This window comes from Babylonia areolata, chromosome 18, assembly GCF_041734735.1.
Source record: "Babylonia areolata isolate BAREFJ2019XMU chromosome 18, ASM4173473v1, whole genome shotgun sequence".
Taxonomy (NCBI): Eukaryota; Metazoa; Mollusca; class Gastropoda; order Neogastropoda; family Buccinidae; genus Babylonia; species Babylonia areolata.
In genome coordinates, this window is record NC_134893.1 from 73,555,732 (window position 1) to 73,571,840 (window position 16,109).

Genomic DNA, 16,109 nt, shown 5'->3' on the forward strand with positions numbered 1-16,109 from the left:
GCACTACAGATAATCAGTCAGTCCAGTTACAACCTGGAGCCAGTCAGTGTCAGCCAAGACGTGCCCCAACTGTAGGGGGGTGTTCTTTGGTGTCTGAGTGTATCATTGACATCTTGTTTGTCATTGTCAGGGCAGTTGTTCACATACCTGTCTGCGTCAGTTGTACATGTTATAGAACACTTACCCATTTTATTTTGTTTTACAGATATAGACTGACAACAAGCATGTCATTTGCATCTATATTTTGATTGTTTTCTTTTTGGATATTTCAGTCTGTAAAAGTGGAAATAAACTTTTGAAGTGCACAAAAAGTGATCTCATTTGAACTATCTAAATCGTTATCTGCAATCAGAATAATTGGAGAATTATCCCAGGTTCAGATCCTCAGTGTCCTTCATAAAACTTATACTTTCTTTTCTGTATCTCTTATAGTTTTTGTGCTATAATTTGATTGATTTATTGGTATCCCATATTCCTCAAAATTCCCTGGCAAGGGGAGAGTACTTATTTATAATATTCTTTGAGACTAAATGGGCAAAGAAAGTATTCGAAGAGTGATTCCTTTTGCAAAAGGTAAACAACATAAGGTCAGAGTATTATGAGTATTTGCCAACAGCTGAGTGTGGCGCTTCAGTGTTCTGTTGGCATGTTTGTTTGCAGTGACATTTGTTCTTTGTCAGTGACGCGAGATATTTACCCTCATATCACTTGTTGTCTCTGCTTTGAGTTCCAATTTTAGTAACCCTGATAATGCTTTATTATTTTTTTGTTTTTAATGATGTTTTCACTTCAATTTTTAATTTTGCTTTCCCAAATATTGCTGAATCTTGTCAGCAATAACCTTTTTGCTTTGTAAATGGTATCAGTTCCGATCTGTCTTTTGATGATGTTGTCCAGTCTTGTGTGTGTTCTCTTCAGCAACACTGCTTTTCTGGAGTGCCCACTGCTGTTTGTCCTCCTGCCCACTGACTCTTTTCGCTTTGACACCGTTGCCTGGTTTGAAACAGAAACATGTCGGCGCTGTCTTGTTTCTCTGCAGAGTCTCCAGACAAGGACTTGGCGGCCAGAAAGAGGGAGGAGGAGAATCAGGTGTTGGATGAACTCATCTCCGACATCAGCCGGGACGAGTCGGATCACCTGGACTTTGAGATGACGGACGAGAGACAGTTTTTGGAGGACTACCTGGCCAAAATGAGCAGCGTGTAGTGGAGGTGACGGCTGGCAGTTGGTCTGAAGACGGAGCGATGTTTGGTGTGCAGTGAGGCCCGATGACAGACTACATGGTCAGTGTGAACAGTCTACACTGACCGTCCATCTGGCAGTAAGGCAAGGCCCGATGACAGACTACATGGTCAGTGTGAACAGTCTTCACTGACCGTCCGTCTGGCAGTAAGGCAAGGCCCGATGACAGACTACATGGTCAGTGTGAACAGTCTTCACTGACCGTCCGTCTGGCAGTAAGGCAAGGCCCGATGACAGAGAACATGGTCAGTGTGAACAGTCTACACTGACCGTCCGTCTGGCAGTAAGGCAAGGCCCAATGACAGAGAACATGGTCAGTGTGAACAGTCTACACTGACCGTCCGTCTGGCAGTAAGGCAAGGCCCAATGACAGAGAACATGGTCAGTGTGAACAGTCTTCACTGACTGTCCGTCTGGCAGTAAGGCAAGGCCCGATGGCAGACTACATGGTCAGTGTGAACAGTCTTCACTGACCGTCCGTCTGGCAGTAAGGCAAGGCCCGATGACAGACTACATGGTCAGTGTGAACAGTCTTCACTGACCGTCCGTCTGGCAGTAAGGCAAGGCCCGATGGCAGACTACATGGTCAGTGTGAACAGTCTTCACTGACCGTCCGTCTGGCAGTAAGGCAAGGCCCGATGACAGACTACATGGTCAGTGTGAACAGTCTACACTGACCGTCCGTCTGGCAGTAAGGCAAGGCCCGATGACAGACTACATGGTCAGTGTGAACAGTCTTCACTGACCGTCCGTCTGGCAGTAAGGCAAGGCCCGATGACAGACTACATGGTCAGTGTGAACAGTCTTCACTGACACTGTGTACACTTGATCCGTCCGTCTGGCAGTAAGGTGGCTGTTGTCCCATGGTCTTCAACATCAGATGAGACTTTCCCTTGTGTCCACAAACCAGTGTGCCAGTGAATCTCTCTCTTTTGTTATGGAAGAAAATAATGTCTGCTGTTTGCATTTTGCTGGTTCTGCCAGTGCACATGTGTATGCACACCCACACACCCATGCACACAAACACACACACATGCGTACAGTTGTGCACACACATACACAGATACTTTGCTGTTGCTCACAAACACGCTTAGACATACACACCCACACCTACCCACCCACACGCACAAAGAGAGAGCACAGGGCCTGACTTTGGCAGCAGCCTTCAGGGTTGATCAGCAGCATTGGTTTTTTTGTTGTTGTTTGTTTGTGGCCTGTGCTGCATTTGTGGTGTGGACCCACACTGATGCCACAGGTGAAAATGGTAGATGATATGATTTCCCCACGGGATGCCGGGGGTCTTTTGGTATAAAGAGCATCCCTGCCTTCTGGAAATTCTGTGCTACAAATGTCCTCTTTTCACTTGCTGTCTTTATTTCTGGCCTCTTTTCTTCCTTCACTGTTGCCTCCTTTTTCTGCCTTCCCAGTCCATTCCCCTTTCTTCCTTCACTGTTGTCTCCTTTTTCTGCCTTCCCAGTCCATTCCCCTTTCTTTCTTCACTGTTGTCTCCTTTTTCTGCCTTCCCAGTCCATTCCCCTTTCTGTTTTCATTGTTGTCTCCTTTTCCTGCCTTCCCAGTCCATTCCCCTTTCTTCCTTCACTGTTGTCTCCTTTTTCTGCCTTCCCAGTCCATTCCCCTTTCTATCTTCACTGTTGTCTCCTTTTTCTGCCTTCCCAGTCCATTCCCCTTTCTATCATCACTGTTGTCTCCTTTTTCTGTCTTCCCAGTCCATTCCCCTTTCTATCATCACTGTTGTCTCCTTTTTCTGCCTTCCCAGTCCATTCCCCTTTCTTCCTTCACTGTTGTCTCCTTTTTCTGCCTTCCCAGTCCATTCCCCTTTCTATCATCACTGTTGTCTCCTTTTTCTGCCTTCCCAGTCCATTGCCCTTTCTATCATCACTGTTGTCTCCTTTTTCTGCCTTCCCAGTCCATTCCCCTTTCTTCCTTCACTGTTGCCTCCTTTTCCTGCCTTCCCAGTCCATTCCCCTTTCTTCCTTCACTGTTGCCTCCTTTTTCTGCCTTCCCAGTCCATTCCCCTTTCTTTTTTCAAGCAAGCCTTGACACTTTTTTCTCTTTTCCACAGTCTGTGATGTACTGTCTGTGCTGTTTTGCTCTGGGGACTAGGTAGTGAAATTGTAAACACTGGGATGGGCACTAGCTGTCCAGTCTGCACTGTTATTTGCCTGTATGTTCTTTTTTATGCATTTTTGGTTTGGCTTTGAAGTTTGTTTTTTTCCCCTTTTTTATGATTTTTTGTAATCTGGGGATGATAAATTAAGCAGAAGGGGTGACGTCCTAAGCATGGCCTTGTCTTATTTGCCTTGAGGAGCTAAATAGTTAGGATAAGGTGTCATGAACAGTTTTGTGGGTTTGTTGTGGTGGGGTTTTTTTGTATGTGTAGATGTGACAGTTTTGTGTTGATACAGTTGAGCATTTGTATGGTTTGGCAGTCCTGATATGGCCCAGTCTGGTTGTCTGGACTATGAGCAACAATAAACAAGATGATATGTTGATACCCATTGACAAAGAATATCCTGGTTTATACCGAATAAGATAATAACAGATGTTTTGTATGTGTATGCATTGGTATTTGTGTGTGTATGCATGTACACATATTCATACATGTTTATGTTTTTATATGTGTGTGCACTCATATGTCTGGTCCATTACTTGTATCACCCATATGCATTCAACACCATTTCCTTCTTTGCTTTCTTCATTTTTTTTTCTAATTATGCATGTATTTTTCTTTTACACAATTTTTGTTCCTTCAAGAAAAAGTGCCTTTTGCCACTTGCCAGTCTGTCTGGCCTGTCATCTGTGTACTGACGAGGTGATTGACTGGAGGATTGTCTGAGGATTGTACTGACGAGGTGATTGACTGGAGGATTGTCTGTGTACTGACGAGGTGATTGACTGGAGGATTGTCTGTGTACTGACAAGGTGATTGACTGGAGGATTGTCTGTGTACTGACAAGGTGATTGACTGGAGGATTGTCTGTGTACTGACGAGGTGATTGACTGGAGGATTGTCTGTGTACTGACAAGGTGATTGACTGGAGGATTGTACTGACGAGGTGATTGACTGGAGGATTGTCTGTACTGACGAGGTGATTGACTGGAGGATTGTGTACTGACAAGGTGATTGACTGGAGGATTGTCTGTACTGACGAGGTGATTGACTGGAGGATTGTCTGTACTGACGAGGTGATTGACTGGAGGATTGTCTGTGTACTGACGAGGTGATTGACTGGAGGATTGTCTGTACTGATGAGGTGATTCACTGGAGGATTGTCCTCTGCTTTGTTTGGGGTGGGGGGGAGGGGGATGTTTTCATTAGTCATTCTTCTGTTTGTTTCTTTACAGGCATGTTTTTCTTGCCTTCTAGGTTTGGAATGTCTCACATGTCATAAGTAGATGAAATGTTACTCTCTAGATATTTTCATGTGAGAATAAAATTTTAAAAAAAACAGAAAAATAAAAAGCAGCTGAAAGTGGGAGGCGTCAGTGTGTGGGTGGTGTATAATGGACTGTGGAGGGAGGTGGAGATGAAAGCAGCAGTTGTGTTATTTATGAGAATAATAATGATTGTGATAGTGTACAGTACTTATCATTTTCATGGCACAGATTCCCTGTGTAACAGGCTCCAGGCACCTGACATGCAACAATACACATACACTTGTGCATGATAGCATCAACAACACATGGGGACATAGAGGGAGAAAAAGATAACTCACACACAGAATGTACCCAGTACACACAGACATGCATACGATAGGACACACAGACACAAAGAACAGAGAATGGCTGCCTGTGTGGTGAGGTGATTACGGTCATGCATGTAAAAGCTGACTCGCACAGAAACAAAATGGGGATGGCATGTAAATGACAGAGGAGAAAGAGTGAAACTCTGAAGAGGCCATGAAGGCTTGCTACACACTCAAAGACTGGAGGAGTCCGGATCTGCTCCCAGCGTCGGGTGGAACAGCAATAGGCTAATGGAACCTGCTCCCAGCGTCGGGTGGAACAGCAATAGGCTAATGGAACCTGCTCCCAGCGTCGGGTGGAACAGCAATAGGCTAATGGAACCTGCTCCCAGCGTCGGGTGGAACAGCAATAGGCTCATGGAACCTGCTCCCAGCATCGGGTGTAACAGCAATAGGCTAATGGAACCTGCTCCCAGCGTCGGGTGTAACAGCAATAGGCTCATGGAACCTGCTCCCAGCGTCGGGTGGAACAGCAATAGGCTAATGGAACCTGCTCCCAGCGTCGGGTGTAACAGCAATAGGCTCATGGAACCTGCTCCCAGCGTCGGGTGGAACAGCAATAGGCTAATGGAACCTGCTCCCAGGGTCGGGTGGAACAGCAATAGGCTCATGGAACCTGCTCCCAGCGTCGGGTGGAACAGCAATAGGCTAATGGAACCTGCTCCCAGCGTCGGGTGTAACAGCAATAGGCTCATGGAACCTGCTCCCAGCGTCGGGTGGAACAGCAATAGGCTAATGGAACCTGCTCCCAGCGTCGGGTGGAACAGCAATAGGCTAATGGAACCTGCTCCCAGCGTCGGGTGGAACAGCAATAGGCTAATGGAACCTGCTCCCAGCGTCGGGTGTAACAGCAATAGGCTCATGGAACCTGCTCCCAGCGTCGGGTGGAACAGCAATAGGCTAATGGAACCTGCTCCCAGCGTCGGGTGGAACAGCAATAGGCTAATGGAACCTGCTCCCAGCGTCGGGTGGAACAGCAATAGGCTAATGGAACCTGCTCCCAGCATCGGGTGGAACAGCAATAGGCTAATGGAACCTGCTCCCAGCGTCGGGTGGAACAGCAATAGGCTAATGGAACCTGCTCCCAGCGTCGGGTGGAACAGCAATAGGCTAATGGAACCTGCTCCCAGCGTCGGGTGTAACAGCAATAGGCTAATGAGACCTGCTCACAAGGCGAGATGTAACAGCAATAGGCTAATGAGACCTGCTCACAAGGCGAGATGTAACAGCAATAGGCTAATGAGACCTGCTCACAAGCAAGGTGTAACAGCGATAGGCTAATGAGACCTGCTCACAAGGTGGGGTGTACAGCAATAGGCTAATGAGACCTGCTCACAAGGTGGGGTGTACAGCAATAGGCTAATGAGACCTGCTCACAAGGTGGGGTGTACAGCAATAGGCTAATGAGACCTGCTCACAAGGTGGGGTGTACAGCAATAGGCTAATGAGACCTGCTCACAATGTGGGGTGTAACAGCAATAGGCTAATGAGACCTGCTCACAAGGCAAGGTGTAACAGCAATAGGCTAATGAGACCTGCTCACAAGGTGAGGTGTAACAGCAATAGGCTAATGAGACCTGCTCACAAGGTGGGGTGTAACAGTGATAGGCTAATGAGACCTGCTCACAAGCAAGGTGTAACAGCAATAGGCTAATGAGACCTGCTCACAAGCAAGGTGTACAGCAATAGGCTAATGAGACCTGCTCACAAGGTGGGGTGTACAACAATAGGCTAATGAGACCTGCTCACAAGGTGGGGTGTACAGCAATAGGCTAATGAGACCTGCTCACAATGTGGGGTGTAACAGCAATAGGCTAATGAGACCTGCTCACAAGGTGGGGTGTGCAGCAATAGGCTAATGAGACCTGCTCACAAGGTGGGGTGTACAGCAATAGGCTAATGAGACCTGCTCACAAGGTGGGGTGTACAACAATAGGCTAATGAGACCTGCTCACAAGGTGGGGTGTACAGCAATAGGCTAATGAGACCTCACAAGGTGGGGTGTACAGCAATAGGCTAGCAATAGGCTAATGAGACCTGCTCACAAGGTGAGGTGTAACAGCAATAGGCTAATGAGACCTGCTCACAAGGTGGGGTGTAACAGCAATAGGCTAATGAGACCTGCTCACAAGGTGAGGTGTAACAGCAATAGGCTAATGAGACCTGCTCACAAGGTGAGGTTAACAGCAATAGGCTAATGAGACCTGCTCACAAGGTGAGGTTAACAGCAATATGCTAATGAGACCTGCTCATAAGGTGAGGTGTAACAGCAATAGGCTAATGGGACCTGCTCACAAGGCGAGGTGTAACAGCAATAGGCTAATGAGACCTGCTCACAAGGTGAGGTGTAACAGCAATAGGCTAATGAGACCTGCTCACAAGGCAAGGTGTAACAGCAATAGGCTAATGAGACCTGCTCACAAGGTGAGGTGTAACAGCAATAGGCTAATGAGACCTGCTCACAAGGTGAGGTGTAACAGCAATAGGCTAATGGGACCTGCTCACAAGGCAAGGTGTAACAGCAATAGGCTAATGGGACCTGCCACCAGCACCAGGTGTAACAGGTACAAGCAAATGGGACCTGCTGACAAGATGTGGTGTAACAGGAATAGATTAATGGACCTACTGACATCGTGTGGTCTAACAGCTCAGATATGTGCCAGTGGAGTGGTGGTGTGGTGGTAATGTGTCTGGCCAGGAAGCTGGTGTCCACAGGTTAAGTCCCTTTATGGACCTGCATTTTGACTTCCACCTTGAGTGCTGGTCTGGGTACTAGTCATTTCAGAGGAGACAATAAATTGAGTGGGGGTCCCATGTGCAGCATGAATTTGGTGCACTTGAAAGCCACAACAAAATTGTTGTCCCTGGCACTCAGAATTCTAAGAAATGTGTGCACATGCAGACAGAAAAAAGACATGGCAGTGCTCAGGGATGGTGCATTCATCCTCATCCCAGGAAGAGCAGCCCAAATATCTCACACACATTTGTTTCTATAACAAGTAATACAATAATGTTTGTGTTCAGAAATGTTCATTTTCTTTCTCTTCCTCACACATGATGGCTGGTACAAATGAACTGACCTACGCATTGCATATTCAGTCTACACACACACAACTTATCTTTATATAAACATTGTCAATTTTCATCTTTGTCGGCCTCAAAACTGAGTGATGATTTTGCTCTTTGCTGTCACAAGTGGCGCGAAAAGCGTTCACATCAAGCACGGACGACCGTCCACGTCTTCTGAACAACGTGCATGGACGTTATTTGCCGTCCGTCTCTTCAAGGGACTGAACTTGTAACACAGTCACTGACAAACATCGTCGCCGGATTTCCCTCCCCTCCCCCACCCGTCGCGTTTCCCAGGACGCTGCAACAGACAGTTGCGGAGTTGGACCATAATTATTTTCCGTCTGCCCGATGCCATTTGGTCCGACCGTGTTTGGTATGAATGCAGCCTCAGTAAGTGTGAGCCAACTGCAGCAGACGTCAGTACTTAGTTTGGACCATAGACACCAGAAGATGAGATATTAGTGTCTCTGGTTTGGACCTGTGCCAGTCAATACCGGCCAGCAATGCAGTCTACACATTCGTGTTTGCGATTGCCCACTCATGTCAAAGCAAACACACTCAGCCTTTGAAATTCTCCTCTTATTAAACAGCAAGACACATGTTACGTGTACAGGATACACTTGACTGATGTAGATTTGGGAACTGGGAGGACCTGTGACTTTTCTTTTACAATCATGTTTGTCTAGAAATTGTAAGACCCGAGTCAGCTGTATGCCGCACTGTTGCTGTAGTGCTGCTGACGGATAAACTGAGGTCTTGGGTGGACAGGGTTCTTAGCAGGGTTCACTGGCCGCCGGCACTGCAGCGGTCAGCAAAAAGGGACGCACGAAGCTGAGAGAAGTTGCACAACTGAAAAACGACGACAAAATAAAACGAATAAACAGATAAATACAGGCAGCACCATAACACCGCCAGAGCTGCGCCGGCCCCAAATCGTTACCGGTAAGTTCAGAAAGACTGGCGCCCGTGCGGGGTACTGAGAGGTTCTTGGCTGAACGAAAACTGAAAAGCTGCAAGACTCTTCAGGACAGTGTACTCCCGCCCTTGTTAATGAACAAGACGATGACTCATAATTCCTAACAGTGGCGAGCATACACTGAAAGCGAAACAAGCCCAGGCGGAGACAGCTGATGGGAAGTTCAAGGTTGTCACAGAGGCAAACCTGTCTCCCCAACACAGTGCGTGGCTGGTTTCGGAGAAAACGTGTCATATGGCCACTGAGACACACACACACACACACACACACACACACACACACATATATGTCCATGGTCAGGGCGTGGGGGCTGGGGCACGGCACAGTCAGCAACAGTTGTGTATAATTTATTTCGTCAGTGATGGGTATAATTCCCCGTTTTGTTATCCTAAATTGGAACAGCCGGTCTACCTAACATTTTTCGCGGTGCGTTCTGCATTGCAGGCACTATATGAGAAATCACACACACACACACACACACACACACACACACACACCACTCATATATATATATATATATATATATATATATATATGAGTGGTGTGTGTGTGTGTGTGTGTGTGTGTGTGTGTGTGTGTATAGGCATATGACATCGGTGTATGTGTGTGTGTGTGTGTGTGTGTGTGTGTGTGTGTGTGTGTGGACACAGTAGAGAGACAGACAGACCGTCAGTGCCAGTGTCGGTATCAGTGGCCTAACTTACCTTTTGACCATTCCGGACGGAGTTGGGCATCAGTGAAAGGCGTCACGAAATCAGTTGCCCTGATCACAAACACGAACCAGCACTTGCCGTAGTCATCATTGCCAAGATTTATTTTATTTTATTTTATTTTATCAGTTTATTTTATTTCATGTTACCTTTGCATTCATTGATTGAGTTTGACAGCATACTGGCTGCTGCCTCAGTTTTAAAGTAATTATACTTATGGATATCACTGAGTAGTCAGTAATATAAATCCCCTGGCCGCCGCTAATGTCAGTGGCACTGATTCTCAGCCGCACCACTGAGCTAGGTAAACTCGGCACCCCGGGGCATGTCACTCAGTGAAATACGACAAGATCATCATCGGGGTCTGTTATCCATGAACCCATTGCTCCTAATGTTCGGTCGTGGTAGGACTGCCGTCAGTAATAAACTGCCATATTTTCTTCGCATCACATCCGTCAGCATTCAGTGGACACAGTCTTTTCTGTGTTTACCGTGCAACGGCAACTAAAGGGAATTTTGCACTCTGAATTGACTGACTGGCTGTGAAAGGGAACACAGCTAAAAGGAATTTTGCACTCTGAATTGACTGGCTGTGAATGGGTAACATTATAATTAGAACCTTTCAAAACCGAGTTTGCCAACTTTTTTCCCCTTGAAAAGTCATAATAAAAGTAGACTGACAAACCGAATGATCCACGGCCCATCAGTTATCCACTCGGCATCAGTACCAGTGGCTGAGATGTATCACACACCAGACGACTTCTTGTTTCACATACAGTTATTTTACTTGATGACATTCCTCCTTACATTAGATCAAATTATTTCGTGTAAACTACGGAAGGGGCAGAAAAAGGTTGAAATATGCTCAGAGAAATAAAAATCAGTTGATAATTTGTTTTGTTTTAGTTTTTGTTACGGCCGAGGAACTAACATGTGAAGGCCTATTCCTGTATGTTCATGAATTTCACATCATCCACTGTTTAACTAATGTGCAAAAGAAATATTTCCATTATAATCCGTCTACTTTCATTTTCTTCTTCCTCTTATATATTTTTATTTGGTTTATTGTCATATCGATTGAAAATTTTCGCGCGAAAGCTGGGCAATACCAAGGGTCAGGTCATGAACTTTGAACCTTGATTATTCCATTTAAGTAATGGGGGCGCACATAAATAAAGTGCGAGAAAATAATTAAAGAACGTTTAGAAAAGAAGACACAGCGTACATTTTTCTATGTTATTATTATTTTTCTTAATATTTCATTTTGATTTTCAGAACAACTTATTTCAAGAACACCGATTAAAGTATTTATTAAACCTGTACACCCCGTTAGTTGTAGTGGGGTGTGTGACTCAAGAGAAACAAGAGGCAGTTTGTGACGTCAACATTCCATGGATTTCAGACAGCCGACCGCGGAAGGATAGCAAACAAACAAGATACAGTGCATACTGACCCGATGCGTATGGCTACAAACCTTACATTAGTTACATCTATAAATATTTTAGCGTAATTTAATGAATTAAATCTGCAGAATATTTTTGCATTGTTCATTACAAATGGAAAGATTTAGAACTATGTTTTGATGTTAATGATTTCGCGTAGTAATTTAATCGTGAACTGGCACGTTTCATTGTCGGAAGCTCGAAAAGGTCACGCATGATTATCAAGTTTTCGGGCTATTAATTCATCCGTGAGAAGTCCTGCGTTGCCTAAGTGGCGAGTGGCACACCGTATCGTCCAGCCGACATTACGTAACTGATTGTTTACATTGAGGCCGACCACGTTTGGTAAGTGACCTGTCTGGGTTGTTGTCTTTTTGTGTGGGTTGGTCTTCGTTCCTTCCTTGATGGCTAGGGATCACGGAGCTTTCGGTGTGTGGTGTTGGGGCATGGTAGTGTCAATTTTGTTGACTGTGTTCGAGAGACACCATTAAGATACTTTGGGTTTGAAGATCACGTTTTTCAAAGCAACACTGTACTTCAAATAGAACTATTGTTTTAGAAATGCTAGTTCAAGCAACCAGATTCGAAGATAGCCTAGTTACCGTTTTTATTTCACTCGATCCGTCAGATTGTGAGCAGCCCCCACCTTCGTTGTGTAGTTTTTGAGCGCGCGCGGACACGTGTGTTGTGTCTGTGTGTGTTTGCGTGTGCGTGCGTTCGTGTACACGCGAGCGCTAGGAATGTACAAGCAAAAGAATAAAAAAAGTTCCAGATTTGTTCGATTTAAAAGGTATCCTAACAATGTTGCCGGCATTAAAAGATATATTTCGGAAACATTGAACAAAGACCAACTTCGTGCACAGTATTCGGAGTACTACCGTGTTGTGTTAGTCACCCACTCGTACCTGTGTGTGTGTGTGTGTGGGTATGTGCATGTGTGGGTGTGTTTGCAAACAAGGAAGAGGAAATTTCCAGACCGGTTCGATTTAAATGTGTCCTGTTAAAAGTAAAATTTAAAGAAATCACTTTAGAATATTGAACAAAGACCAAGTCTGCGTACAGCCTTTAGAGTTCTGCATATATTTCATTATTTCTGCCAGTCATTTTTGTACTTCATGTCTTGCTGACTCTTCCCAGTCCAGTTATAAATCTTTGCTGTTCAAAACTTTTGTTTTATCATAGTAAATGTTGCAGATTATAACAAATGTAAAATGAACACAGTGGATGATTGGCACAACAGCCAAGTGTTGGACTTTCAGTGTAAGGTTCCTTGGTTTGAATCCTGGTCAAAGCACCTGGTGGGTCTAGGGTGGAGGTTTTTCTGATTGTCTGGGTCAACAGATGTTCAGACCAGCAAGTGCCTGAACCTCCTTTATGTGAATACTTGTGCAGAAAATCAAATGTGAGTGTTAAAAATCCCTAATACATATTGGGCATTCAGTGGATTGGAAGCCAGAACTTTCCTAGTATGTGCGCCCTGAAAAAGGAGTATGGTGGGGTAAAAACGGTTATACACATAAAAGCCCACTCATGTATCATAGAAGTGAACATGGGTGTTGGAGCCCCCAAATGGTCATACACTGAAAAGTCATCATGACAATGTAGCATTACAAGTAACTCGCACAATGACTTGTGTACAGAAAAACTTGTTTACCTGCATGAGTGTGCGTACACATGTGAGACATACACAATCTGTTTGATCATGATGATGATGACATGGATACTTTTTAGTGCCTATCCTCAGTCAGAGACAAAGCTCTCAGTGCTTAACAAACAGTGGGTGGTTTGCACAATAGGCTGCCCACCTGGGTAGAGCTGACTGACGGTTTTACAAACAGTGGGTGGTTTGCACAATAGGCTGCCTACCTGGGTAGAGCTGACTGACGGTTTTACAAACAGTGGGTGGTTTGCACAATAGGCTGCCTACCTGGGTAGAGCTGACTGACAGCTTTACAAACAGTGGGTGGTTTGCACAATAGCCTGCCTACCTGGGTAGAGCTGACTGACGGTTTTACAAACAGTGGGTGGTTTGCACAATAGGCTGCCTACCTGGGTAGAGCTGACTGACAGCTTTACAAACAGTGGGTGGTTTGCACAATAGGCTGCCTACCTGGGTAGAGCTGACTGACAGCTTTACAAACAGTGGGTGGTTTGCACAATAGGCTGCCTACCTGGGTAGAGCTGACTGACGGTTTTACAAACAGTGGGTGGTTTGCACAATAGGCTGCCTACCTGGGTAGAGCTGACTGACAGCTTTACAAACAGTGGGTGGTTTGCACAATAGGCTGCCTACCTGGGTAGAGCTGACTGACGGTTTTACAAACAGTGGGTGGTTTGCACAATAGGCTGCCTACCTGGGTAGAGCTGACTGACGGTTTTACAAACAGTGGGTGGTTTGCACAATAGCCTGCCTACCTGGGTAGAGCTGACTGACGGTTTTACAAACAGTGGGTGGTTTGCACAATAGGCTGCCTACCTGGGTAGAGCTGACTGACAGCTTTACAAACAGTGGGTGGTTTGCACAATAGGCTGCCTACCTGGGTAGAGCTGACTGACAGCTTTACAAACAGTGGGTGGTTTGCACAATAGCCTGCCTACCTGGGTAGAGCTGACTGACGGCTTTACAAACAGTGGGTGGTTTGCACAATAGCCTGCCTACCTGGGTAGAGCTGACTGACGGTTTTACAAACAGTGGGTGGTTTGCACAATAGGCTGCCTACCTGGGTAGAGCTGACTGACAGCTTTACAAACAGTGGGTGGTTTGCACAATAGGCTGCCTACCTGGGTAGAGCTGACTGACGGTTTTACAAACAGTGGGTGGTTTGCACAATAGGCTGCCTACCTGGGTAGAGCTGACTGACAGCTTTACAAACAGTGGGTGGTTTGCACAATAGGCTGCCTACCTGGGTAGAGCTGACTGACGGTTTTACAAACAGTGGGTGGTTTGCACAATAGGCTGCCTACCTGGGTAGAGCTGACTGACAGCTTTACAAACAGTGGGTGGTTTGCACAATAGGCTGCCTACCTGGGTAGAGCTGACTGACGGTTTTACAAACAGTGGGTGGTTTGCACAATAGCCTGCCTACCTGGGTAGAGCTGACTGACAGCTGTCAGTGGGTGCTCATCATTTGTTTCCTGTGTCGTTCAGTCAGATTTCAGGTACACATTCATACACAGACATACATGCAACATTTTATGTGTAAGGTTTGTTTATTTACCTCACCATGTAGGCGGCCATACTCCATTTTGGGGGGTTTGCATGCTGGGTATGTTCTTGTTTCCATAACCCACCAAATCCAAACGCTGTCATTGATTACAGGATCTTTAACGTGCATATTTGATCTTCAGCGTGCATATACACACAAAGGGGGTTCAGGCACAAGCAGGTCTGCACATATGCTGACCTGGGAAATTGGAAAAATCTCCACCCTTTACCCACCAGACACCCACACCAAGATTCGAACCCAGAACCCTCAGATTGAAAGTCCAACGCTTTAGCCACTTGGTTATTGCACCCATTTGTTCTCATAAACTGTCAAACTCATGATTGTTATACTCAGTTCTCTCCCCGCTCTTTAGTTTGTCTGATGTCAAGTTCTCCAACTGACACTTTCACTTCTGGAACTATTTGTGATTTTTGCAAACTAATCACAAACCTCAACAACAATAACAAAATCACAAAAATAAAAATTATGCTTAAAAGTATATGTTTTCCTGAAGGAAAATGAATGGAGGATATAATTAATGGAACTGCGATGTTGACAGGATGATATATCTCCCAATCAGGGGAAGATAACTCAGATTTTTAGAAAAAATATATACACAGAATATTTTGAAGAAAAGTAGAAAATTCAAGTTCATATATTTTATGGGCGGAAACAGTGCTAAGATATTAGCAAATGTATTAGACACAACAAGCAAGTGTCATTATGTTGTTTCCTATACTATCATGTTGTTTTCAACATAATCACGATACATAACCACTCACATACACCCACACACACCCCCTTCTTCCCGAACACTTACAAACAGTATTACACAATATTACTAAAACACAAAAACTCACTGTTAACAATATTTCAACTTGAACTAAGTTGAAGCTTTCATCTGGAGGGTTTTATAGTAGATGAAAACCCCAGAATGAAGGTTTCAGGCTAAAATGTTGGGTTTTTTTCTCTACCCACTATTAACACCCCCCCACCCCCGTCCCCTTCCTGTGGATGTATGCTGTAGCATGTAATCATCATTAGGATAACCAGAATCACTTTACTTGATCAACAACAATATTACTTTCGTTTTCTGTCACATTTCCGTAGTTGCTATTGTTGATGTTGTTCAGAAAATAAAACAAAATTCTAGCCAGCTCTTCTGTACTGTACGTTCTGGCAGCCATGTTGACACACTGAACAGCTTTCGCTTTATAAAACAACAACAACAACAAAAACGCATCAAAATTAAGCCAAAACGTGCCAAGAAATTGCTTCAAACAGTCACCAAGGCAGTGGCCATTTGCAAGGGAGGTAAGCATATGCAAATGAGTGGCTGGACACCTGATAATGCAGTTGTCCCAAAACCGCAGATATATCCACGGTTGTAAATGAAAGGCTTCATTTTTGCGCTCTGTATCACGTATCATGTCTGATTCTTCCTCTGTCACACATAGAGACGCACACTGTCTTTCTGCCTCTACTAAAAACAGATACACACACACATACTGAGATACAAACACACACACACACATACACTTCTTCCATTTGATGCCCAAGGTTTAAACATTGACCATTATCGGCATTACACACACACACACACACACACACACACAGACAAAAGCACCCCCACACCCCCAATTACACTTGAAGCCTGCTTGGTGGATCACAAGTCCAGCACCTGATTTGGCCAT

The 16,109-nt window shown here is 45.1% G+C and overlaps 1 protein-coding gene and 1 pseudogene across 18 annotated transcripts in view; both read left to right on the forward strand.

The window, feature by feature from the left end:
- Positions 1-4,700, forward strand: part of LOC143293082 (NEDD8 ultimate buster 1-like) — a 39,244-nt gene extending 34,544 nt beyond the window's left edge. For 2 of the 17 annotated variants that reach the window (XM_076603970.1, XM_076603969.1), the window contains exons 17-18: positions 1,040-4,075; positions 4,116-4,700. In XM_076603970.1, coding sequence (XP_076460085.1) covers positions 1,040-1,206 — 167 coding nt within the window. In that variant the 3' untranslated portion in view covers positions 1,207-4,075; positions 4,116-4,700. The remainder of the gene's footprint in view (positions 1-1,039; positions 4,076-4,115) is intronic. The other 15 variants (XM_076603981.1, XM_076603972.1, XM_076603971.1 and 12 more) reach the window with 15 other exon arrangements.
- Positions 4,701-11,398: 6,698 nt separating this feature from the next.
- The window catches only part of LOC143293083 (uncharacterized), a 30,076-nt pseudogene continuing 25,365 nt past the window's right edge, over positions 11,399-16,109 (forward strand). The window contains exon 1 of the transcript XR_013056726.1: positions 11,399-11,554. The product of XR_013056726.1 is annotated as an uncharacterized LOC143293083 (transcript). The remainder of the gene's footprint in view (positions 11,555-16,109) is intronic.